Source organism: Mustela putorius, unplaced genomic scaffold (assembly GCF_011764305.1).
Source record: "Mustela putorius furo isolate JIRA1106 unplaced genomic scaffold, ASM1176430v1.1 tig00003845_pilon_pilon_pilon, whole genome shotgun sequence".
Lineage (NCBI taxonomy): Eukaryota > Metazoa > Chordata > Mammalia > Carnivora > Mustelidae > Mustela > Mustela putorius.
In genome coordinates this window covers 70366633-70394030 of record NW_025421998.1, presented here as the reverse complement: position 1 = coordinate 70394030, position 27398 = coordinate 70366633, and the positions used below count along the sequence as shown (strand labels likewise).

At 35.5% G+C, this 27398-nt stretch overlaps 1 protein-coding gene across 1 annotated transcript in view; it reads left to right on the top strand.

Moving 5' to 3' along the window:
* The window catches only part of BMT2 (base methyltransferase of 25S rRNA 2 homolog), a 106382-nt gene that overhangs the window by 32443 nt on the left and 46541 nt on the right, over nucleotides 1–27398 (top strand). Inside the window, exon 3 of the mRNA XM_004741938.3 lies at nucleotides 6064–6234. Coding sequence (XP_004741995.3) covers nucleotides 6064–6234 — 171 coding nt within the window. The remainder of the gene's footprint in view (nucleotides 1–6063; nucleotides 6235–27398) is intronic.

Sequence of the window (27398 nt, the reverse complement as noted above, 5' to 3'; positions counted from 1 at the left end):
CAACTCTGTTTGTCTCTTGTTAAGCAAAATAAGTCAGAGAAAAACAATACCATATGATTTCCCTCATATGTGGAATCTCCTTTTTTTTCTTTTTCTTTTATAAAATTTTACAAGTTTTACAGACTCTCAGTTTGGATTTGTATGGTTGTTTTTTTGTCATTAGATTTAAGTATATTAGCAGGAATATCACATAGGTGGTATTGTGTCCTCAGTGTATTTCATCAGGGGGCATGTGAGATCTGTTCTGAACTGAGGGTTTTTTCCTTTCAAGTAAACTTTATTTTTTAGTGCAATTTTAGGGTCACAGTAATATTGAGCAGAAAGCACAATTCCCATGTACACCCAACCCACACATACGCACAATATCCTCCAGTATCAACATAGTGGTACACTAGAGTAGTACATTTATTGTAATTGATGAACCACATTGACATATCATTATCACCCGGAGTCCATAGTTTGTTTACATTAGGGCTTGCTTTTGGTTTTGTGTATTCTGTGGGTTTTGACAAATGTATAATGATAAGTATTCACCAGTATAGTATCACACAGAATATTTTCACTGCCCTAAAAATCCTCTCTACTTTATCTGCATATCCCTTCTTTCGCCATACTCCTGACAATCACAGATGTTTTTAACTCTTTCCATAGTCCTGCATTTTGGAATGTCAAAAAGTTGGAATCACAATATATAGCCTTTTCATATTGGCATCTTCATTTAATAATGTGCATTTAAGGTTCTTCATTGTCTTTTCATGGCTCAATAGCTCATTTCTTTTTAGCACTAAATAATAATCCATTGTTTTGCTATACCACAAGTTCTTTCTTTACTCATCTACTAAAGGACATCTTGATTGCTTCCAAGTTTTGGCAGTTATGAATAAAATTGCTGTAAACATCAATCTGCAGGTTTTTGTGTGGAAGTGAGTTTTCCTTTTGTGGGGAGGGGCAAATATCAAGGAGTGTGATTGCTGTATTGTATGGTAAAAATGTGTTTACTTTTTCACTTTGTATTCCCACTAGTAACGAATAAGAGTTCTTATTGCCCCACATCTTTATCAGCAGTTGGTGTTTTGTTTGTTTGTTTGTTTGTTTAAAGATTTTCTTTATTTATTTGACAGAGAGAGGTCACAAGTAGGCAGAAGCAGGCAGAGAGAGAGGAGGAAGCAGACTCTCCACTGAGTAGAGAGCCCAATGCGGGGCTCGATCCCAGGACCCTGAGATCATGACCTGAGCCGAAGGCAGAGGCTTAACCCACTGAGCCACCCAGGCACCCCAGCAGTTGGTGGTTTTAATGTTCAGGATTTTGTCTATGCTATTTGTGTGTAGTAGTAAATTGCAATTTTAATTTGCATTTCCCTAGTGACATATGACCTGGAGCATCTTTTCATATGCTTATTTCCTATCTGTATATCTTCTGTGGTAAGGTATCTTTTTTTTTAATTTATTTATTTTTTTCAGCGTAACAGTATTCATTGTTTTTGCACCACACCAGTGCTCCATGCAATTCGTGCCCTCTCCAATACCCACCACCTGGTTCCCCCAACCTCCCACCCCCCGCCCCGTCAAAACCCTCAAATTGTTTTTCATAGTCTCTTATAGTTCACCTCCCCTTCCAATTTCCCTCAACTCCTTTCTCCTCTCCATCTCCCCTTATCCTCCATGCTATTTGTTATGCTTGTGGTAAGGTATCTGTTCAGGGTTGGGGTTTTTTTGTTTGTTTGTTTATTTTCTTAATATTAAGTTTTAAGAGTTCTTCATATATTTCAGATAGGAGTCCTTCATCAGCTATGCCTTTTCAGGGATTTTCTCTCAGTCTGTGGCTTGTGTTCTCATTCTTTTCTCATTCTCTCATTCTCTTCTGCAAAGCAGTTTTTAATTCTAATGAAGTCTAATTCTCAATTCTTTCTTTCATGGATCTTGACTTTGGTGTTATATCAGAAAAGTCATTGCCAAGCCCAGGGTCACCCAGATTTTCTCCTAGAAAATTTATAAAACCCTTTAAGATAGGTTTGTGTTTTACTGTGATCCATTTTGAGTAAATTGTTGTGAAGGGTGTAATGTCTATGTTTAGGTTCATTTTTTGGTATTTAGTTGTCATTCCAGCAACATTTGGTGAAAAGACTGTCTTTACCCCCATTGCATTGCTTTGCTCTTTTGTTCCATGGATCTAGTTGCCCATTCTTTCACCAACACCACACTCTTCTGATCACTGTAACTTTATAGTAAGTTACAGGAAGTCAGATAGTGGTCAGTCCTTCAATATTGTATTGGCTATTCTGGGTCTTTTACCTCTCCATATAAACTTTAAAATTGGTTTGTTGGTATCCACAAAATAATTTGCTGTGATTTTGATTGGGATTGTATTAAATTTGTAGATCAATTTGGGAAGGACTGCTGTTGTGACTGTATTGTATCTTCCTATTCATATTTATGGAATATCTCTCCATTATTTATTCCTTTTTGCTCTCAGTTTTATTTCAGATATGAAATATTCTTTCATATATGCAGTTGCTTACTAAATTATGTGTAATTTTCTCTTTTATTTTTCTCTTTTATGGCTGTTTTTGGCTCTGTGTTTTTGAGAATTTTCATTCACTTAAAAGTTTTGATTATTTTTCTCTTTCCCTCTAATAGAACCTTTTCTGGTTTCTGGGTTCATTGGGCAGGTAGGTAGATAGGAGTTTGTGTGGATTACTCTGTTCTTTAAATCCAAAGAACCTTGCTTGTTTGCCACAAATACAAGAGTATGGTTCCCTTAATAAATATTGTCCTCTTTTAGTCTGATATATGATTTTCTTACTATGTGTAGATTATAACATCTCATTATCCTTAATTGCTTCATTTTTTTCCTTTATCACCAAGTCTCCAGAGATACTTCCTTTTTTCAAGGTGCCTCTTTTCTTTCCCGGAAGCAGTTTTTTCAAGGCTCTTCTTTTTGGAGACATATACTTTTTGTGTATGTCTGTGTATGATGTCCTCTTGACCTTCCAGTGGCTAATGCTCTAGTTCACAATGTCCCAAATCTTTTCTTAAAATTTCCCACTCAGAGTTGGACCCCTCTCTTGGATGGTATATCTTACTGGTGTTAATCTGTTTTTTTTTGCCACTTTTAAGACCCCTTGATATCTTACCCTCTTTTTATAGAGTCATCATCTGACTGTACTTTGGGGGACTCCAAAGCCAGTTCAGTTGGCCTCTGGTTTTTATTTTCCATTTACATTTAAACATTTACATCTAAAATGAAGTGCTATTCTGGTTTCTAGTTATGCCATAGGCATGAACTGTATATGCTTTTATTGCTATACTGAAATATCTATATATTCTTTGGAAAGTATATAGGGAGATTGGAATTTAGATGGCTGATATTTTATGAGAATCTGGAATTCTAGCTCTGTAAGTATTTCGCTACGAAGTTTCTAGATAACTATGATGTTAAACCATGTAAAATTGCTATTTTTATAATTCAGGAATTCTTGAATATCAGTAGTTGTATATGGTGCTACCCAATAAAAAGGTAAGCAAGCTCTTTACTCTTGTGTTTCATGCCTTAGTGAAATGTTACATATTGGAGAGGCATTGTTTTTAGTATTCATTCTAAGGTTGTAAAGGCTACATTTTTTTATCAATTTTACTGAGGTTTAATTATATACAACAAAATGGCATCAATTTTAGCATACAATTCAGTGGATATGGACAATTTTTACACTTCTGTAACCATCACCACCACTGTATTTCCATCACATTAAAAAGCTCCATTCAGCACTTTTGCAGTTTTAGCCCCACCTCAGGAAATCTGTAAACTGCTTTCTGTCATTAAATTAGATGTCTGAAGTCTACATCTTTAAATTAGCCTTTGAATCTTGCCATATTTGAGGCTTGCTTATTATTCCAGTATCAACTAGTTTCCTTTCCCTGCTATATTTGTGTTGGCCTCAGGGCATTTTTACTTGTGAGTCCATCCATCCGTTTTCTACTGGGCACTTTACCTTTCACGTACCTTGAATGGGTGTCCGTCTCTGCAGGATCCATGAAGCTTTTTATTTTCTGTGCTTTTACTCATGCTATTCTCTTAGCCAGGAAATCACTTACCCCTAAACTAACATTCTTCCTTGCCTGATTTATTCCTACTCATATTTTTAATGTCAGCGTATATTACTGATTGGGTTGTTTATCAATTGTATTTTGTCTTTTTCAATTTTGTTTTCTTTATTGTTGTATAATTGTCATCATTACTCTGAACTCCTTGGGGACAGCAGTGACTTCTTCAATTTGTTTTCACATCACAGATGTGCCTGGCACATGGGAGCTCTCTGTTCTTAATATTTAATAAATATTTGATTTATGATTAATGGGTTTTAACTCCTGCATATAAGAATTAAAACTAAGTCTACATAGGAAAAATTAAAGAAGTCTTTTTTTTTTTTTTTCTAAAAAGTCTTCATAGTAGTTACTAAAAAAACTAAAGTTGAACGAATAGCATCCTTTAGGAGGAGAGGTGGGCATTAAACCGTAGTTCTGCTTGCAGAAACCAGTTTTAAGTTAATGCTTCAATTCTTCTTTTGTCATATATTTCTAGAAATTCACCGAGCAGTGTCTGTGGAGAAAAATAGTCTAGCTTTGTTCAAATATGATCTCTATGTACTAATAATGTGTTTTAAAGATCTAAAAACAAAAATTTTCAAGATTCCATTCTCCTACATTTTCAGTAGCTTTGATAATTATATCAGTTGTTTTCACATGTGTATTTCCTATCACAGTGTAAACTCAAGGGCCAGAGCTAGATTAGTCTATTTTACCTTAAGATTCCTTTCTTTAATAGCTAATAAATATTTGATTTGATTCTGTGATTCATGTTTGTTGTCCTATTACATACCCAGGCATGGTACCCTACTATATTCACTCTAAAATTGTATTAGGTATGAAGAAAATTGTTTATAAAGTTATGTCAGTCATCAGTTTCTGATTCTCGATAGCAACCTGATGTGTTCTAAACTGTGTGATCTTAAAATGATACAGCTTCAAAAACGCTTCATTTTAATAGTGAAAGAATTGGGACAGGAATGATCTCTTCTTGATGGTTAAGAATACTTTCCAGGTGTTACAGAAACCACTCTTACATTCAAACTTTTGTTCTCTGAATGTTTACCTGTAATGACAGTACCATTTTTACCTGAACTAGATTTTTGTTCCCTTCTCTCACAGCAAATAAGAAGATTAATGATTCTTAATATGTTGACATCCTGATTTTGTTTTCATAAACCAGCAGGGATCTAAGAAACAACTATTAGGGTATCTGTCTATCACCAGCAAAGCTAGCTCCGAATTAACTGTAATGACTATTCTTTTTGTATGCTCTCACTGAATAGCAGAGCTATCTAAGCTTTTCTGGAGGAACTCAAGTTTTAGTTAAGAATACAGTTCAGCAAAACATACAGACACATCAGTACCCTTGAAAACATACTTTTTTTTTTAAATGAGAGAGAGAGCACACAAATGGGAGAGACAGAGGGATAGAATCCAAAGCAGACTCTGCTGAGCATGGAGATCTCATGCTCAATCTCATAACCCTGAGATAACCACCTGAGCTGAAACCAAATCAGATGCGAACCAACTGTGCGTCCCAGGCGCTCCAACATACTCTTTATTTATTAAATATAATCTAGATTATGCTTTGTTGTATGGTAGTTAAAAGTGCTACAGGTGCTCAAACTTAACCTGTATGTGACATTTTCTTTCTTTCTTTCTTTTTTAATTTATGCATTTGACAGAGAGAGAGATCATAAGTAGGCAGAGAGAGAGGGGGAAGCAGGCTCCCTGGTGAGCAGAGAGCCCCATGTGGGGGTGATGTGGGGCTCGATCCCAGCACCCTGGGATCAGGACCTAAGCCAAAGGCAGAGGCTTTAACCCACTGAGCCACCCAGGTGTCCCTCTATGTGACATTTTCAAAGTAAGAATTTATAATTGAAATTTCTCATTTTGATTAATAAAGGCTAATGTTTTCGTACTTTGTTTTATATTTATCTTTAGTGTTTTAAAATATAATTTCATTTTGCCTTGTAGTGTATGCAGAGAATATTTCCAAAATGGTGGGAAGAGAAAAGCACTTGAAAAAGATGAAAAAAGAGCTGTACTCGCCACTAAGACCACTCCAGCCTTAAATACACACGAGTCTTCTAAACTTGAAGGTCATTTAACCAACCTCAGCTTTACAAACCCTGAATTTATAACTGAGTAAGTATACGTTTTCTACTCCAGTTATTAACATCATCCTGGATAGCTGTATAAATAATGTAAAATAGTGTAATGATTTACCATAAGTAGTGGGCTGTTTGCTTGCTCCCCTGATAATAGATTAGGCTGAAAAATACATATTTGTAATATTACTAGGTGGAAAACTAGCATAAATTTTAAGGGATATCTGGAAAACTAGTGGTTCTTTAATAGATTATATTCAGGAAAAATGAAAAAGAATAGTTTCTTAAATGTAATCACTCTTATGGGAATCAAAGAATCAAAATAACAAAATCCATTTTAAACTGTGTTTAATTTAAAGTCAGTATCCACTAATTAAAAAATCACAAGGAATAATGGAAGATTATTAATAGAGCCAATTGCCATTGTTTTATTGTTAATAGGAAAATCTGCCTACTAGTAATATATGTATGCGTAGGCACAAATTTTACTTATTTAGTAAGTAATTGGATATTTTCCAGTTTTATTGAGATAAAATATTGTGTAAGTTTAAGGTATACAACGTGACTTGATATATGTAAATATTGTAAAATGATTACAAGTTTGGTTACTATCCATCACCTCACAGTTATAATTTTTTTTCTTGTGATAACTTTTAAGATCCATTCTTTTAGCAACTTTGAAATATACAATGTAGTGTTAACTATAGTTGTCATGGTATACCGTTCATCCCTTTAACTTACATTATGACTGAAAGTTTGTATCTTTCACCCAATTTCTCTACTCCAGCCCTTATCACCCCCTCTAGTAACCACGGTTACATCTGTTTCTATGAGTTTATCTTCTCTTAGATTCCATATATAAGTATTTGTCTTAGATTGTCTTTCTCTGACTTAATTCACTTAGCATAATGGCCTGAAGATCTGTCCATGTTATTAAAAATGGCAGGATTTCGTTCTTTTTTATGGGTGAATAGTATTTTGTTCTATATTTATATATATAAGCACATAAGTATTACAATCTAATGAATAGTAGTATTAAAATTATTTATATACCTTAGTACCAGAATTGTAGTATCAAGTAATACTTTATTAATCTCTTGAAAATGCTACACTTGAATAATTCTAGAAACATTCTTGATAGACACTGAAAGCTAACCATGAAAATAAAATGTATTAGCTTTTTAACAATTTAATTTTACAGATATCGAACATAGTGTTACCTCTGGCTACTTTGATTTTATACCATGTTGACAATACTCTCTAATCAGTTGTAAGCAGTTTCATTTGAAAACTAATTGAATACATTTGATTAGTTCAGTAGGAAAGGATTAAGGCATCTTTTTTTACCTTTTTTCAAACGTTACTACAGAGCTTACAAAGCATAGTGACTTACTGAACATCCTGTAACTCAGAGTGTTATGAACATTCTTTTTTTTTTTTTTTAAAGATTTTATTTATTTATTTGACAGAGAAATCACAAGTAGATGGAGAGGCAGACAGAGAGAGAGAGGGAAGCAGGCTCCCCGCTGAGCAGAGAGCCCGATGCGGGACTCGATCCCAGGACTCTGAGATCATGACCTGAACCGAAGGCAGCTTGAATATTTTTTAAATGACAATATAAAAATATAGTTACACTGCTATCAAAGACAGGTACATCTAGAAAATATCAACCCTTGAGTTTCTATATGGTTCTTTTTTATAGTATTTTACTGTTGAGATTACCTTACTTGTATTACTGTCATCATATTTTTCTTTACTTCTCTAAACATGTTTTCTTTTAATTCTTGGAACATTTTTATAATAGTTAATTTGAAGTCTTTGTTAAATTCAACATTTGAGCTTACTCAGAGTAATTTTTTTATTTTACTATTTTTCCTGGGTATGGACCACACTTTCCTGTTTTTGTTTGTATGTCTCATAATTTGTTAAAAGTCACCCAGTGTATTTTTGATAATACATTGTGGAAACTCTCATTTGGGGTTTTTCCCCAAAGTAGGATGGTGGTGGTGGTTTTTTAGTAATTTGCTAGGGCTAGGGCTTAATCTGTGGGATCTGCCTTCTTTGCAGCTTGTATGGTATTGTCGTTTTTACTTTTTAGGCTTGTTTCCTCTGCATAGTATAGTGGTCATTGATAGCACAGGTTCTACCCAAATATCTCAAGCCAGATAGGCTTCTGCCCTCTACGAGTGGGTGTGTGTTGATTAGGGAGTGCTTTAAAAACTTAGGCAGTTTTCCAGACTCCCTAACCATATACTTTTCACCAGACCCTCTTGGAGCTCCTGTGCATGTTCACTTAGTCTCCAGATCATTCAAGGCTATGTGGAGACCTTATGCAGCCCCTATATGCCTTTCTCATTTTCAGGACTTTCTGGTTAAATTTTTTACTAATTCTCCAGTAGCTCAGCCCAACTAAAGCTGCAACCTCAGACTAGCATAGCTGCTGACTTTGTTTGTTTTCTACTTTTACTGATAATGCCCTGTATGGGTTTTTGACCCTTTGCTTCAAATCAAGTTAGCCCCTTCCAGCAGTGAAGCTGTTGACTTTCATAACCATCCCTGTCCTTGAAGAATTTCTATATCAACTAACCAAGGGGGGGGGAGGGGATAAGAGTGGCTTTAGGCAAATAGACCCTACTGTTCTTAACTTAGGATCAGCTTGTTTGAATGAATAAATAATTCTCAAATTGTTTGCCTTTGTTTGAGTATAAAACTCAAGGAGTTTCTTAAGGAGTGGATTTGCACTTCTACCCTGCCAGAATCAAGAAAAGAGAATCTGAAGCAGATCCCATGTTGAGTGCAGAGCCCAAGATGGGGCTTGATCTTGAAACCCTGAGATCATCACCTGAGCAGAAACCAAGAATCTGCTGCTTAATTGATTGTGCCACCCAGCTGCCCCTCCAGTTTATTTTAAAGGAGAAAAATTAGTTAGGTTTAAGTATTTGAAAGAAAGTTTCCAAACATGATTGTTGTGGGTCAAGAGTTACTTAGTATTGAAATTAAACATTGAAACAAGTTATCTAACCTGGCTAGGTTTAGATTTTCTTCATTCTAAAAACTCTGGACTCCTTCATATACCATCTGGACCCAACACGTGTATGTAAACATTATTCCTCCTGCTTTTGCCATTTTTGCAGCCTTTATTCTAGTCATATAGAACTGTTTAAATTCCCCTAGTGGTACATGCTTGCTCTTACTTTCTGGCAGTTGAAAGAATAACATGTCCTTTTTCTGATAAACTGTTGCTGTATTATATTAGGCTATATTTGAAATACCTTGCATCCCAGACCTTAATTCAAACTTCCCAAAAGAAATGATAACTCTTGGGGCGCCTGGGTGGCTCAGTGGGTTAAGCCTCTGCTTTCGGCTCAGGTCATGGTCCCAGGGTCCTGGGATCAAGCCCCGCATCGGGCTCTCTGCTCAGCAGGGAGCCTGCTTCCTCATCTCTCTCTCTGCCTGCCTCTCTGCCTACTTGTAATCTCTGTCAAATAAAATAAATAAAATCTTTAAAAAAAAAAAAAGAAAGAAATAACTCTTTGATACCAATATTAAATGTTTTTATAAATAGTTCTATTAGTGTACTTATAATATTGTACTAAAACCACTATTGAATATTTTTCTTGTTACAAATGAAGTAAGATCACAGTGTAAAAAATTTGCATGTAAAGAAGACTGTGGCTGTAGAAAAATTACTGTTCAGTCGCAGTTAAGTTTAGGCACATTTCTTTCCAGTCTTTTTAATGGGCATTGTTTTTTACACAATAGAGACCATGTAGTATAAAGAATTTTGTTAACTGCTCTTCCCATGCTATTAAAACACTCATTCTGCATTATATTTTTTTAAATTATTTTTATTAATATATGATGAATTATTTGTCCCAGGGGTACAGGTCTGTGAATCGTCAGGATTACACACTTCACAGCACTCACCATATCACATACCCTCCCCAATGTCCATAACCCAACCACCCTCTCCACCACCCCCCCAGCAACCCTCGTCTGTTTTGTAAGAGTCTCTTATGGTTTGTCTCCCTCCCAATCCCATCTCGTTTCATTTTTTCCTTCCCTAGCCGCCCCCCCAAATCCCTCACTTTGCCTCTCAAATTCCTCATATCAGAGAGATCATACGATAATTATCTTTCTCTGATTGGCTTATTTCGCTCAGCACATACCTTCTAGTTCCATCAACATCATTGCAAATGGCAAGATTTCATTTCTTTAGATGGCTGCTTAGTATTCCATTGTATATATATACCACATCTTCTTTTTCCATTCATCTGTTTATGGACATCTAGGTTCTTTCCGTAGTTTGGCTATTGTGGACATTGCTGCTGTAAACATTGGGGTGCATGTACCCCTTTGGATCACTATATTTGTATCTTTAGGGTAAATACCCAGTACTGAAATTGCTGGGTCATGGGGTGGCTCTATTTTCATCTTTCTGAGGAATCTCCATGCTGTTTTCCAGAGTGGCTGCACCAGCTTGCATTCCTACCAACAGTGTAAGAGGGTTCCCCTTTCTCTGTATCCGCGCCAACATCTGTCATTTCCTGACTTGTTCATTTTAGCCATTCTGACTGGTGTGAGGTGGTATCTCACTGTGGTTTGGATTTGTATTTTCCTGATGCTGAGTGATGTGGAGCACTTTTTCATGTGTCTATTGGCCATCTGGATGTCTTCTTTGCAGAAATGTCTGTTCATGTCCTCTGCTCATTTCTGGATTGGGTTATTTGTTCTTTGGGTGTTGAGCTTCGAAAGTTCTTTATAGATTTTGGGTACTAGCCCTTTGTCTGATAATGTCATTTGCAAATATCTTTTCCCATTCTGTCAGTTGTCCTTTGGTTTTGTTGACTGTTTCCTTTGATCTCGATGAAGTCCCAATAGTTCATTTTTGCCCTTGCTTCCCTTGCCTTTGGTGATGTTTCTAGGAAGAAGTTGCTGTGGTGGAGGTCGAAGCAGTTGCTGCCTGTGTTCTCCTCAAGGATTTTGATGGATTCTTTTCTCACATTGAGGCCCTTCATCCATTTTGAGTCTATTTTTGTGTGTGGTGTATGGAAATGGTCCAGTTTCATTTTTTTCATTTTCTCAACACCATTTGTGGAAGAGACTGTCTTTTTTCCATTGGACATTCTTTCCTGCTTTGTGGAAGATTAGTTGACCATAGAGTCGAGGGTCTATTTCTCGGCTCTCTATTCTGTTCCATTGATCTGTGTGTCTGTTTCTGTGCCAATACCATACTGTGTTGATGATGACAGCTTTGTAATAGAGCTTGAAGTCTGGAATTGTGATGCCACCGACTTTGGCTTTCTTTTTCAACATTCCTCTGGCTATTCGGGGTCTTTTCTGGTTCCATATAAATTTTAGGAGTAGTTGTGCCATTTCTTCAAAAACATTGATGGTATTTTGATAGGGATTGCATTAAATGTGTAGATGGCTTTAGGTAGCATAGACATTTTCAAAATATTTGTTCTTCCAATCCATGAGCATGGAACATTCTTCCATTTCTTTGTGTCTTCTTCAATTTCTTTCATGAGTACTTTATATAGTTTTCTGAGTACAGATTCTTTGCCTCTTTGGTTAGGTTTATTCCTAGGTATCTTATGGTTTTGAGTGCCATTGTAAATGGGATTGACTCCTTAATTTCTCTTTGTTCTGTCTTGTGGTTGGTGTATAGAAATGCAACTGATTTCTGTGCATTGATTTTATATCCTGCCACTTGACTGAATTCCTGAGTTCTAGCAGTTGTGGAGTGGAGTACCATATCGTCTGCAAAGAGTGATAGTTTCACTATTTCTTTGCCGATTTGGATTCCTTTAATTTCTTTTTGTTGTCTAATTGCTGAGGATAGGACTTCTAGTAGTACATTGAGTAGCAGTGGTGACAGTGGCTATCCCTGCCGTGTTCCTGACCATAGGGGAAAAGTTCTCAGTTTTTCCCCATTGAGAATGGTATTCGCTGTGGGTTTCTCATAGATGGCTTTGATGGTATAGAGGTATGTATCCTCTATCCCTACACTTTGAAGAGTTTTGATCAAGAAAGGATGCTGTACTTTGTCAAATGCTTTCTCAGCATCTATTTAGAGGATCATGTGGTTCTTGTTCTTTTATTTTGTATTGTATCACGTTGATTGATTTGCGAATGTTGGACCAACCTTGCAGCCCAGGAATAAATCCCTCTTGGTCGTGGTGAATAGTCCTTTTAATGTACTGTTGGATCCTATTGGCTAATATTTTGGTGAGAATTTTCGCATCTGTTTAGCAAGGTCATTGGTCTTTAATTCTCCTTTTTGGCAGGGTCTTTGTCTGGTTTTGGGATCAAGGTAATGCTGGCCTCATAAAATGAGTTTGGAAGTTTTCCTTCCATTTCTATTTTTTGGAACAGTGTCAGGAGAATAGGTATTAATTCTTCTTGAAATGTTTGGGAGAATACCCCCAGGAAGCCATCTAACCCTGGGCTCTTGTTTGTTGGTTGTTGATTTTTTAAAAAAAATATTTTATTTATTTATTTGACACAGAGAGATCACAAGTAGGCAGAGAGGCAGGCAGAGAGAGGAGGGGGAAGCAGGCTTCCCGCTGAGCAGAGAGCCTGATGCGGTCTTGATCCCAGGACCCTGAGATCATGACCAGAGCCGAAGGCAGAGGCTTAACCCACTGAGCCACCCAGGTGCCCTGTTGTGAGATTTTGATGACTGCTTCAATCTCCTTACTGATTATTGGTCTGTTCAGGTTTTCTGTTTCTTCCTGGTTCAGTTTTGGTAGTTTATATGTCTCTAGAAATGCATCCATTTCTTCCAGAATGTCAAATTTGCTGGCGTATAGTTGTTCATCATATCCTCTTATAATTGTTTGCATTTCTTTTGTGTTGGTTGTGATCTCTCCACCTTCATTCATTTTATTAATTTGGCCCCTTTCTCTTTTCTTTTTGATAAGTCTGGCCAGGGGTTTATCAATCTCATTAATTCTTTCAAGGAATCAACTCCTAGTTTCATTGATTTGTTCTACTGTTCTTTTGGTTTCTATTTCATTGATTTGTTCTCTGATCTTTATGATTTCTCTTCTGCTGCTGGGTTTAGGCTTTCTTTGCTGTTCTTTCTTCAGCTCCTTTAGGTGTAGGGTTAGGTTGTGTCCTTAGAACTTTCTTGTTTCTTGAGAAAGGCTTGTATTGCTATACACTTTACTCTCAGGACTGCCTTTGCTGTGTCCCAAAGATTTTGGACAGTTGTGTTTTCATTTTCATTTGTTTCCATGAATTTTTAAAATTCTTTCATTTCCTTTCTTGTTTCTTGAGAAAGGCTAGTATCACTGTATACTTTCTTCTCAGGACTGCCTTTGCTGTGTCCCACAGAGTTTGAATAGTTCTCTTCTCATTATCATTTGTTTCCATGATTTTTTTCAATTCTTCTTTAATTTCCTGGTTGACCCATTAATTCTTTAGTAGGATCCTCTTTAGCCTCCAGGTATTTGAGTTCTTTCCAACTTTCCTCTTGTGGCTGACTTCTAGCTTCAGAGCACTGTGGTTTGAAAATATGCAGGGAATGATCCCAATCTTTTGGTACTGGTTGAGACCTCATTTATGACCCAGGATGTGATCTGTTCTGGAGAATGTTCTATGTGTACCAGAGAAGAATTTGTATTCTGTTGCTTTGGGATGGAATGTTCTGAATATATCTGTGGTGTCCATCTGGTCCAGTGTGTCATTTAAGGCCTCTATTTCTTTATTGATCCTTTGCTTGGATGATCTGTCCATTTCAGTGAGGGGATTGTTAAATTCCCCTAATATTATAGTATTATTATCAATGTGTTCCTTTGATTTTGTTATTAATTGGTTTATGTGAGTGGCTGCTTCCATGTAGCGGGCATAGATATTTAAAATTGTTAGATCTTCTTGTTGAACAGACCTTTTGAGTATCATATAGTGCCCTTCCTTCTCTCTTATTATAGTCTTTGGCTTAATATCTAATTGATCTAATATAAGGATTGCCACCCCAGCCTTCTTTTTATGTCCTTTAGCATGGTAAATTGTTTTCCATCCTGTCACTTTAAATCTGGAGGTGTCTTTTGGTCCAAAATGAGTTTCTTGTAAACAGCATATTGATGGGTTTTTGTTTTTTATCCATTGTGATACCCTGTGTCTTTTGATTGGGGCATTTAGCCCATTTACATTCAGAGTAACTATTGAGAGATATGAATTTAGTGCCATTGTATTGCCTGTAAGGTAACTATTACTGTACATTGTCTCTGTTCCTTTCTGGTGTACTACTTTTAGGCTCTCTCTTTCTATTTTCAGTGATAGCCTAGCTTGGGTATAGTATTCTTGGCTGCATATATTTCTCATTTAGTGCTCTGAATATGTCATGCCAGTTCCTTCTGGGCTTCCAGGCCTCTGTGGATAGGTCTGCTACCAATCTAATATTTCTATCACTATATGTTAGAGACTTCTTGTCCTGAGGTGCTCTCAGGATTTTCTCTTTGTCAGTAATACTTTTACACTTGTTCCCTTTGCTATATTAGAGAAATTCTCCACTATAATTCACTCTGGTATACCTTCTGCCCCCTCCCTTTCTTCTTCTTCTGGAATCCAAATTATTTTGATACTGTTTCATCTACTGGTATCACTTATCTCTTGAATTTTCCCCTCGTAGTCCAGTAGTTGTTTGTCTCTCTTTTGCTCAGCTTCTTTATTCTCCATTATTTGGCCTTTATATCACTAATTCTCTCTTCTGCCTTCTTTATCCTATCAGTAAGAGCCTCTATTTTTCATTGCAACTCATTAATAGCTTTTTTTATTTGTTTGGTTAAATTTTACTTCTTTTATTTCTCCATGCTTTTTTCGAGCCCAGCTAGCACCTTGAGAATTGTCATTCTGAGCTCTAGTTCTGACATATTCTCAGTGTCTATATAGATTAGGTCCCTAGCCATCGGTACTGCCTCTTCTTCTTTTTTTTGTGGTTTTTCTGCCTTGTCATTTTATCCAGATAAGAATATATGAATGAGAGAATAAAATACTAAAAGGGTGGAAAAGACCCCAGAAAAATGTACGCTAACCAAATCAGAAGAGATCCAAACCCCAGGGGAGAAGAAGGGGGGGGATAAAATTGGGGGGGAATATATATATATATATATATTTCCAATCTAATATATATAGATAGATAGATCTATATATATCTATAATATATACATCTAATATATATATAATGTATCTATCTATATATCTATTATATATATATATCTAATATAGCTAATATGTATATCTAATATATCTATCTATCCATATATATATATATTAGATTGGTGAATAGAACAAAGCTACCCACTTGATTTTGGGTGTATTTTGGTATCTTTGAAGAAATTGCCTGGCAAAATTTCAAGGAGAGGAAAAAAAAAAAAAAAATATATATATATATATACACACACACACAATGAAGGGATGAATATGACTGCAAAAATGAAAATTTAAAAAAAAATTCTAAGAAAGCAATTGATAAGTTGGTTGGAAACAGAAAATATAAAAGGAGGGAATATGCTCAGGCTGGAGACTAGAACAAAGCCATGTGCTATATTATGGTATATTTTGATGTCTTAGAAGAAATTGTATCCCAAAATTTTTTAGGGGAAAAAAAACACCTATATGTATACAAAAAATAAGGTTAAATACAACAAAGTGATAAAATATGACTGTAACAATGAAAGTTTAAAAAGATTTCTTTTTAGAAAGGTATTGTTTAGATAAACTGTTTAAAAAACACTAAAAGAGGAAAGAGGAAGAGTTAAAAAAAAAAAAAAAACCAGAATGAGAAAACAAAATAAAATTAAAAAAATTTAACTTTGTGAGACTAATGGATCATGGGGGAAGAGCCATGAATTCTATGCATTGCTTTCCCATAGCTCTGGAGTTCCTCTGTTCTCCTTGATCAGTGATCTTGGTCTTGACTGGATGTTCTTGCTGATCTACTGGAAGAGGGGCCTGTTGCAGTGATTCTCAAATGTCTTTGCCAGAGGCGGAATTGCACTGCTCTTGCCATGGACTGGGCTAAGTAATCTGCTCATGTTCACTCTCCAAGCTTTTGTTCCCTGAATGCTTTCCATGGAGCTTTGAAGGATGGGAATGAAGATGGCGGCATCCCAATCTGTGGTCCCAAGGAGTCTAGAGCTAAGGGCCCCAGTCCTCAGTGCGCCCTCAGAGATAAGCATTCACTCCTGTCTCTCTGGTCTCTGGCTGCACTCTGAGCTTACGTGGCCCATGACCAAGTGTTTCTATATCTGGCGCACGGCCCCATTTGGAGTCTCTAAGCCCAGCAGATTCCCACGGGAGCAGGAAGGTGAGTTTCCCCAGGCTTGCCACTTTTGGGGTCCCTGCTAGAAGAGCAGTGGTCCGACAATGCCTTGGATCATGGTTTAAGGTAACCCCGACCTGAAAGCTCACTCTTTGACTCTGTCTCTGTAGTCACCTTCCCTGCTCAGATACCTGGCAAGCTCTGCCACACTCAGACACCCCCAATCTTTCTGTGACCCACGGTACCTGAAACCACACTGTCCCCATGAGGACTCCACCCCTGCTTAGCCTTTGGAGCGATATCCCTCAGTGGAGCAGACTTCTAAAATTTCTCATTTGGTGTTCCACTGCCCCACCGCTTGCCAGGGAGCCAGCCCCTCCTGCCATGATCTATCTTCCCATCTCTTCAGATTAACTTCACATGTCCTACCTTTCAGAAAGTGGTTGATTTTCTGTTCCTAGAATTGCTGCTTCACTTCTCTTCTGTCTCTCTTGTGTTTGTACATGTTCGGAATGGTTGATACCTATCTAGCTTAACTCCTGGGATCTGATGTCGTTTCAGTCTGCTACTCCTCTGCCATCTTGCTTCTCTCCTTCTGCATTATATTTCATCACAAAAACGTGTCGGTATATGTGTCTAAGTAAGGTGGTTCTGAGTACACAGTAATATTCAATTTGCCCAAAGAGAATTGCAGTCTCCTCTCCTCTCTTAGGTAGATGAAATAATCAAGAGTCACATGTTGAGTTATAGTTATTATATGGGAAAATACATATTCTTTACCATCCAAATCTACTTGGCTTCTGACTTCGGATAACAAGTTTAGATAGCAAGGGTTTTCTTTTTCCCAGTCTTCTCTTAAAGTGTGTATTCAAGTCATTCTGATTTCTGGGTGCAGGTAATAAGAACTTAGATGGCAAAAATACATAATTTTTTGTACTTATATTTCATGAAAAGCAAATTAATACCAGATGTCTGTTACTGTTAGAATCCCTTTTTAAGTCATCTATATCTCAAAATTGAGATGTGATAATTTTTGGATTTGGATAGAATGTGATTAGAAATTCTAGCTCAGATTGTAACTACCCATTCTTCCTACTTTTAAGATATCTGTGTCCCAACCTGCTTTTGCTACCTTTTAAAAATACTTATGTTTTTTGAAAACATTCAAATGACCATATCCTGGGCCATAAAACACTTAACAAATTTTAAAAGGTAGATTGAAGTATTTTTGTCAGAACATAGAATAAAACTAGAAATCATTAGCAGGAAGAGACCTAGAAAATCCCAAAACATTGCTCAGCAACACATTTCTAATTAGCACACAGGTCAAAGAAGTCATCTTAAGAAATTTCAAAATATTTTGCACTAAATGAAAATGAAAATGTTTCTTACCAATTTTATGGAGTGTAATGAAAACAGTGCTTGGAGGGAAATTTGTAGTATGGAGTGCATCTATTAAAAAAGAAGAAAGATTAAAATCAGTACTATAAGCCCCTACCTTAGGAAAGTAGGAAAACAAGAGCAAAATAGGTCCAGAGGAAGCAGAGGAAAAGAAATAATGGAAGTTACTACAGAAGTCAATGAAACTGAAAACAGGAAAAGAGTAGAGAACGTAAGTGAAACTGAAAGCTGGTTTCTTAGGACATTAATAAAATTGATAAACTTTATCTGCTCTAACCAAGAAAAACAAGAAAGAGAAATACAAATTACTAATACCAGAAATGAAAGCGCTGCCATCACTACTGATCTCATGGACAGTAAAAGGATACTGTAGGAATATTATGCCCACAGATTTGATAACTTAGATGAAATGGACCAATTCCCTGAAAGACAAAACTCATACAATGGGAAACAGAAAATCAGATCAGTCTATACATATTAAGGAAATTGAGTCAATAATGAATAGCCTTCCAAAACACAAAGCACAAGGCCCATTTGGTTTCACTGATATACCAAACATTTGGGCGCCTGGGTGGCTTAGTGGGTTAAGCCTCTGCCTTCGGCTCAGGTCATGATCTCAGGGTCCTGGGATGGAGTCCCATATTGGGCTTTCTGCTTAGCAGGGAGTCTGCTTCCCTTCCTCTCTCTCTGTCTGCCTCTCTGCCTACTTGTGATATCTCTCTCTCTCTCTCTAATAAATAAGTAAATAAATCTTTAAATATATATATATATATATATATATATATACCAAACATTTAAGGGAAAAACTGATAACAGTTCTGCAGTCTGTTCCAGAAGATGGAATTAGAAAGAACACTTCCTAATTGGTGCTGTGGGACCAGCAGAATGTAGTTTAGGGTGCCAAAGCAGTCTTCCCATTACCTGTTCTGAAGTAACATTGAAGTGTTCCTGACTGACTATATAAACATGATTAGATAATGACTGTATTGGGGGTTTAAGTTATGCTTTAGTTGCTTGTGATGGGAACATGTCTAAGGTGAGAAAGAGACTGGAGAATTCATCTAATTGTCTCCTCATGTTTCTTTTTAATACGATCTTTGTAAGAAAACATCTTCCAATTAAAACTGTAAAATTATACTTTTCATATAATTACTAAATCTGTACAAAATCTGTACTAAAACCCCCTTTTGTCAAGTTCATCAAGTAGCCTTTCAATAAGTGAGCAGCCAAGCTACATTGTGTGATGTCATTTTGGGCTAATGATAGTTTTTCTCAGGTAGCACTTTATTGATCAAAGTAAAGAAATTGAGAGGCCTCAATAGTGTAGACTTTGTAAGGACTCAAATATAATGCCCTCTTTTTGAAGGATAATAGTTTAAAGTTTGGACATTTAGGTTCTTTTCTTTCTCACAGTTCTTTCATCTCACAATTAAGTATCTCTTTTTGCTTATATTTTTGTGTTCTTGGGATGGATTTCCAGAAGTGGATTTCTAGGTTAAAGAGTTTGAGTGACTCAGAGTACTCGTACATATTACTGAATGAATTTCCAGAAAAAAAGATACTACCATTACTTCTAGCAGCATAAGTGCCCACTTTGCCCAAACTCATGAGCACTGAGTATTTCTATTTATTTATTTATTTTGCTCTTTATTAATGTGATGGTATAAAATGGCAGCCTGTGTTAATAGGCACTTCTAACAGATACAAGTAAAAGAAGGAAAAGGAAATTTATAAAATAAAAGAAAGGAAAATTATATTAAATCAGGAAGATAAATTTCATTCTATGTAGTGCTAGTACTTGACATGGCATTGAAACTTGGCACGCATGCTGTTATTATACTTTCCAAAAATAATAAAAGACTTTTAATTAGATGGTCCCTGCTGAACCAAGAATCTTACCATAGGCCTTATCTCCATTCTGCCTTAGAATGTAAGATAAATTGGTCATGTACAGTGTGTGATGGAAGGAATATAATACTAAAGAAGACCTAATTACACATATTACTGCCAGTCTGGGGAGTTCAGTTTGTAACAAACAGTGATCTTGAATACCATTTTAATATTCTCTTTTTTCCTTAAGTTTTAATTTAGTTTCTATTCAATTTTAGCATTCATTTATTTTATTTTATTAGGCTTTTTAATATTGAAGGTTATTCTAGTAAGTAAAAGGTGTTACAGTGATAAAGGAAGAATTGGTAAAGTTAAATGTCTTTTGAACATAATTCAATAAATTAAAAATTTTAAGTGTTTCAGTTGTGACTTTCAATAGTGTTTTGTCTTTATTTTGAAATGTATTACATATTAATCAAAGTATATATATAAATGCAAATTTGAACCTGAAACTAAAATTCTTCATTTATTTTACTGAAATGTTAATAGAGTAAATTACAATTACACATTCCAGATCTGGAGTTTTAGTAATAGTATCAAAATATTAGGTCCCATTTAAAGCCATGTATATTATAATGTTTTAAAGCTATTTCTACAGAAACCATGTATATTATCAATTTTATGTTATAAAGTTTTCCTCCATAAATTTTCTTGGTTTAAAATAGATAAATTGAAAATTATGAATAAGCTGACTGCAAATAATCCTGCTTATTAGTTGCTCCTTTCTGAAAAGTTAAAAAGATAGTTCCTTTCATAATTTTAACACAGGCTCAGAGAATAACCTCAGGGAAATATCTAACATTCCTGTCTCCTTTTCCTTATAAAAGTAAAATATTACTGTATGGGCTTATAGCTACTAAAAAAAATATGGGAAGAACAAATGTTTTGTAAAAACCCCAAAGCTCTGAGTTTTCAGGTAAATCACCCAAAGTACTGAGAATGAAAGTAGTGGGGATTATATACGTTCAAAACATAATTTGGATAACAGCTCAATTGGTGAATCATCACAGTACCATGATCTAGAATTCTGTAATTTTACTGTACATAAAGAAAAATGATGACTACAATATGTTTTCTACCAAAAGAGATTATACCTGGAGAGATCTTTGAGTAAATGTCCTTCCATAAAGCATTCACTGGGCACTTTAATGGCTCTAGTTAAGCCTCTGCCTTTGGCTTAGGTCATGATCCCAGGGTCCTGGGATAGAACTTGCATGGGGCTCCCTGCTCAGCTGGGAGCCTGCTTCCTCCTCTCCCCTGCTGCTCCCCCTGCTTGTGTTCTCCTGCTCATGCTCTCAAATAAATAAATAAAATCTTCAAAAAACAAAACAAAACATACAGCATTCAAAAAATTGTTTCTATTAATAAGTTTATAAGATTTTATAATATTATAAGTTTATAAGATTCTTAATGTAGTTCTGTGCACTGTGTTCTCAACTATTAAATATTTAGCATTGTTTATAAACCTGGCTGTCTATTATTTTATAACTGGAATTGAATCTAATTTGATCAAAAAAATATATAAAGCTAATGAGACTTATATGGGAGATTATAGAAAGATAATTTAGGAAATGGAGTTTTCATTTTTTGCTTTAACTAGCAAATTACAATTTTCTAAATGTATTACCTAAAACCCTTCCTGAAACAAGTATCAATGAATGTTACTCATTTTGTGGGAGTGTCAGAGGCATGTGCTATCATTATGTACTATCTTATGAGTCTTAATGGTAATTTGGTGATTATTAATCAACTTCTTCCATATACTTCTCCTATCACTGCAATGTTGTCTTTAAAAAATATCTTCATCTTAATTCATGTGCTGTAAGAATGTGTCCTTTTATCACTCCATTTACTTGTGCCTTCCTAATAGCAATTCATTCCCTTTCTCTTCCTGTCTCTTAAATGCTGGTCCTGGGGCTCTCTCCTTTTCTCCGTTAGCTTATCTTCCCATGACAGATTAATTTACTCCCATAGCTTTGGTTAACACATTTATGCCAGTGATTCCAAATCTGTATCTCCAGTTCAGATCTCTTACCTGAATTTCACATATCTAGTTGCTTATTAGACATCTGTTTGTGCCTGTGAGATACCACGACTGAGCTAATTATTACTCCCCTTTCCTGCTCTATGAACCGCCCAAATCTATTCCTCTTCCACTTTTCCCTGTTTCATTAAATGTTATCTGGTTGCCCAAGCCAGAAACTTTAAGACTTATTAACTCCTCCCTTATCTAACTTCCCATATCTAGATAGTCACCAAGTCTTACTATCAGTTCTAAGTTCTCAACATGCTTCAGTCTATCTCCTGTCTCCACTCTCATGTCTTACAAGGGCTCTTGCAGTAGTCTCCTACTTCTAGTTTTTCTACAATCCATTCTCTACAGTACAATTTGAGAACTTTTTCTGAAACACAAACCTGATAATATCAACTCTCTCACTTAAAATTTTCAGTGATTTCCCTTGAAACAAAATCTAAACTTCTAACAAAAATAATCTAACATAAAAAAATCCTCCATGATAGACTTTTGTCTCCCTCATTTCTCAGTACTTTTTCTTTTTAACTATACAACTCAATAATATTGATCTCTCTTTTATTCGTGTAGAGTTCCAGTTCCTGCCTGGTATTATTCCTTCCGTCTTAGAACATTCTCACACAATTTGCCACCTCTAAATTTGCAGTTTATCCTTACACACTATCTTAAACATTCATCTTTCTCAGAAGAACTTCCTTTACTCCTAGAATTACTTGGTATCATTAACAAGGCCATATACTCCTGTAACACAGCAGATCTCAAAGTGTGGTCTGTGGATCTCTAGGAGTCTCTGAGGCCCTGGGGGAATAGCCATGAATTAAAAATATTTCCATGTTAAGATATTGATCTTTTTTACTATGTTGTCTTTGTACTGATAGTTCAAAAGCATTGGTGGATAAAATTGGAGCATCTTAGCACATTAAAGCAGTGACACCAAAGTATGTTAATAGTCATTGTATTCTTTACCATGCACTCAACATTTTCAGAAAAAGCCGTTTCACGTGGCTCAGTTGGTTGGGCAGCTGCCTTCGGCTCAGGTCATGATCCCAGCGTCCTGGGATCGAGTCCCATGTCGGGCTCCTTGCTCGGCAGGGAGTCTGCTTCTCCCTCTGCCTCTGCCTGCCGTTCTATCTGCCTGTGTTCGCGCTCTCTCTCTGACAAATAAATTAAAAAATCTAAAAAAAAAAAAAAAAGAATGTCATTGGGATGAAGCAGTGAAAGATACAAATATTATTAAACTGAACTCGTAAGCAGTTGTCTTCTTAACATGCTGTATGATGTGAAGTAAACAAAGTGTTTCCGCTGCATACTAAAGTAAAGCCATGATGTCGAGATGATTACCCAACTATTTCTATTTAGCCAAACTTCAGAAATTTGCAAAAAAGGGTGGGAAAAGGGAAAATGACTCTTCTCATCACATTTTTTTTTTATTTTGGAAAATAAGGTTTTTGTTTAAATGTATATATGATTTTATTGTTGCTATTTTTATGAGTAAATTTAAAAATTCTCAACTATAATTTCTTTTTTGTTATGGATTTATTTATTTGAGAGAAAAAGCATACATACATGCTTGTGAGTGGGCAGAGGGAGAGAATTTTCAAGCAGACTTCCCACTGAACTTGGAGCCCCTTATAGAGCTCAGTCTCACGACCCATGAGATCATGACCTTAGCTGAAATCAAGAGTTGGGAGCTCAACAGAATGAGCCAGCTGGGCATGCCTTAGCTATAATTCCCAATACAATTAATATCAATAAATATAACCCATATAAACAACAGTTCTTCGGATTTGCTGTGATTTTTAAGAGTCCAAAGGGATTCTGAGACTAAAGTTTGAAAATCTCTGCTCTAACACATTGTATTTCCCTGATTTTGTTCATGGTTTGTCTTTCTGTGAAGATAACATCCATATTGCTTTGTGGGTAACTCAGCTCCTAGCATAGTGTCAGTGCATACTAGGCCCCCAATGAGTACTCATTAAATTAATGAATTCAACAAGCATATGTTGATTATGATCTTGCATATTATTGAAAATATGAGTCTGAAGGTAAGAAAGGAATTCAAAAAATCAGAAAATAGAGAAGTCTCATCTGCATTTGAAGACTTTTTTTGACTGATGGAATGACATGATACTATTTGGATAAACAGCATATTACCAGAATCAGTCTGGAGAAAAACAATAGAGTAAAAAGAGGAGAGGGATAAACATTAGTTAAGGAACTTAAGGGAATGCTCACATATAACAGGAATGAAAAGGAAGCTACAGTGAATATAAGAGTGCACAAGGATAATCATCAGTAGGCTACAGATTAAGAGGATCATTCATTGGAAGTTTCTAATGATACTCTAAAGTATGAAAGTGGGTACAAAGATTAAGATAGGATAATGTCCTTAGGGAAATTCAGATCAGTTCTACCCAAGTAACTATAACACACTTAGGTTATATTTTTAAATCTGTAAAGTTTTTTATTATCTTGAATCCCTGAAATAAGAATTTAACTGAATTTATTTGTAATGCAGGTAAAACAGCATTAACAAAATTAGGGAATGGTAAAGAGAGTAGCATTTGGCTAAAACCAAGGAAGAGAAGGGGTGTGTGTGTGTGTGTGTGTGTACACACACATACATATAGAGTTGGGTGGGTTGAAGAATAAATCATGTTTTTAGTGCTACAACTAAAGTCATCACCTCTGTATCCTTAGGAGGATCACTTTCTTAATAAAACAATCTATTTAGTACTTCTCCAAAAGAAATACTTTACCTTAAAGCTTTGCTCTTATTTCCCTTCATTTGCAGATCGGTCTTTCTGGTCCATCATTTTTTTCTTTAATTTCTTAAAATTACTGATTATACTCAGAGAATGGATTTTCCATTAGTTCATGCTATCCTGCATAGTTAAGTGGGATAACTTGATTTCTTGGTATTCAGCCTCAGAAAACATTCACTAATTTTATATGGGGTATTGGAGAGTGATGCTACCTATGTTTTGACCTTTTTTTTCTTAAATTACTTGCATTTTGATAAATGTAACTAATTCCTTATCACAAGATTTTGATACAAAAGTGTCAAGATATTGCATGGTAACTATCATGATTAAGGGTAGTCCTATACAGATTTTTACTAGTGATGCCATACCTATAATACCAATTTTCAGAGATTTTAGATAAATCTGGATACATTTCATGCTATACTATATTGAACATAGTTGGATATGTCTAACTAAGAAAATGAAGAATCATGCTCAGTTACTAAAAAGGAAAGTCTGGACAAATTTAACCTGGTGGAATGCTTAACCATCAGTTTGTACTATAATTTTTATTTTGCTATGGTACCTATAAATAGAGTGACCATATGCCCTGGTTTGTCTTATACAGTGCTGCTTTATGCTTGTGATAGTGTTTACTTTTATTTTCAGAAGTGTCCAAGTTTGGACTATAAACTATATGGCAATCCTACCTATAAAACAAGGAACCAATAATATAGCCATAGCTTAGTTAGAAATATGCAATAAAGAGGGCATGTGATCTGGTGAACACTGGGTGTTAATATGAAGCTGATAACGTACTGAACACATCTGAAAATCATGACATACTATAAGTTGGCTAGTTGAATTTAAATTAAAAAAAAAAGAAATATACAGTAAGGAGGAATAGATTTAGAGAACAAAGAGATAAGTAAATAAACATCATGACTTAGCTAATAGCTTCACTTCTCCCAAGCAGTAAGAACTGGGTGATTTTTTTCATGGCGTAGAAGAGCAAACAAACAGAAAAGGTAGAGACTAATGGAATTGAAAACAGACATTCAGTCTGAAAATCTATAATTAAAAGACAGAAATACTAGTGACCAGTAGAGTGAGGCATCATGTGGCCTCAGCAATCAGAACACCTAGCAGGTAAATTTTCAGTCATTCAAAAAAGTATTTGCTGAATGCTACTGTATTTCTAGCTGTCTGTGCTATGTAACATGGAAAATAGGAAAAAAAAGATTTTTTAAAAACATAGCATAATACTAAGATATATATGTAAAAGTACTAGATGGCTTTGTTTACATTTAATTCTTCAACTGTATATTTCTGTATTTGTTACTCTTGGTTGCTTTAATAGTAAATGCAGTAGTTTACAAGTATAAGGTGTTCCTAGAGCAAGCCATTATTCTCCATGTTTTGCTTTTAAATATTAATAATATTCAATAGTCAAATCTAATGGACTAGTTTGCATTTTAATTTAAATGAAGTTCTCTTAGGAGTGTAGGAAAAAAAGATCTTGTGCTTTTGAGAATCATTATGCCTTATTTTATAATTTATCCATGCAGGAGTATTACTCAAAAAAAAGTTTTGATACATGCAAATCATATTACAGTAGCAAAGACAAAGATGTAGAACAGATTAATTTTACTTAGACTCTAATGCACTAAATGGCATTATGCCTGTAGACCTATAACCACTTTGTGTGCATGTAATTCTTTTTCATCATGAAGAATTCCTGAAAAATGTTTAAAAAGAGTCAAATGAATTCATATAAAAGCTGGATAGTTATAAAAGGTCTTTTGTTCCCATTCTATTAAAAAATAAAATTCTTAATTATACCTTATCCTTTAAACAGAATTATTGACAATATATTTCCTGTATGCTATACCTGTTCTTTAATAATTATAAAATCAAGTAAACAATTTAATTTTAGCTTTTCAATTATATATCAAGTGGGTATAAAATTGAGAGGGTAGAAATTCACTGTTAAGCAGGCTGAGTGAATTTTATCTTTGTCTCAGTTGTGCTAAAACTGGTAACTTAGTTCCTTGTCATGTCACTGGTATTTTAATTTACTATCATTTACATAAAATACTGGACAGTGCAATAAATTGTGTTTAATTGATAATGGCATATATGGGGGAAAATATGAACCCCAGTTTTTAAATACCTTCATCTAGTATTATTTAACAATCTCTGTACTTTGCTTGACAATATCATTCTTTTGAGAAAGTGTAATTATAACATTATTTGAAAGCCATTCCTTGGAGGTAGGGGGAAAGTATGAATAAATTTGAAGGTTGCTGTTAATTGTAAAACAAAGAAGGGAATTTTAAAACTTTCCTGAGCTCTAGTACTCATGCCTGGACAGAATCTATTGTTTGAGAGCTAGAGGAAAGAATAAGGTTAGTGTCTTCGGCTTTCTAAACCTTCTACCATGAAGTTTATGGGGAAGCTGCTATTTAAAGAGATACAATTGGAGCTGAAACTCTATAATCAGCATAAGAGCCTTCTTGAGTTTCAGCCTACTCCTTCCCTGACCTCTTCTGTTTCACCAGGCAGCAGCTGTTGTAGACACAGGCAGCTGATCACTGGATCTCATTCCCTTCCTCCTCTGGCTCTCTCCATTCTCTGTGCTTCAGGTGGCTGGAGGAGACTGACCTACCTTTGGATCTGCCAAAGTCAGAGCTGATTTCTTTAGATTAGCCACAGTGTTGCAAAGAATTCTGAAATGGTTTCCCTGCACCAAATTTAACAGCACATTATGTACTAAGTTTACTCTTATTATACTGACAGCAGCCAAATTCATCATATTAGATAACTGCTTGGACCAAAATGAATACTTCATTCCTTAAGTCATA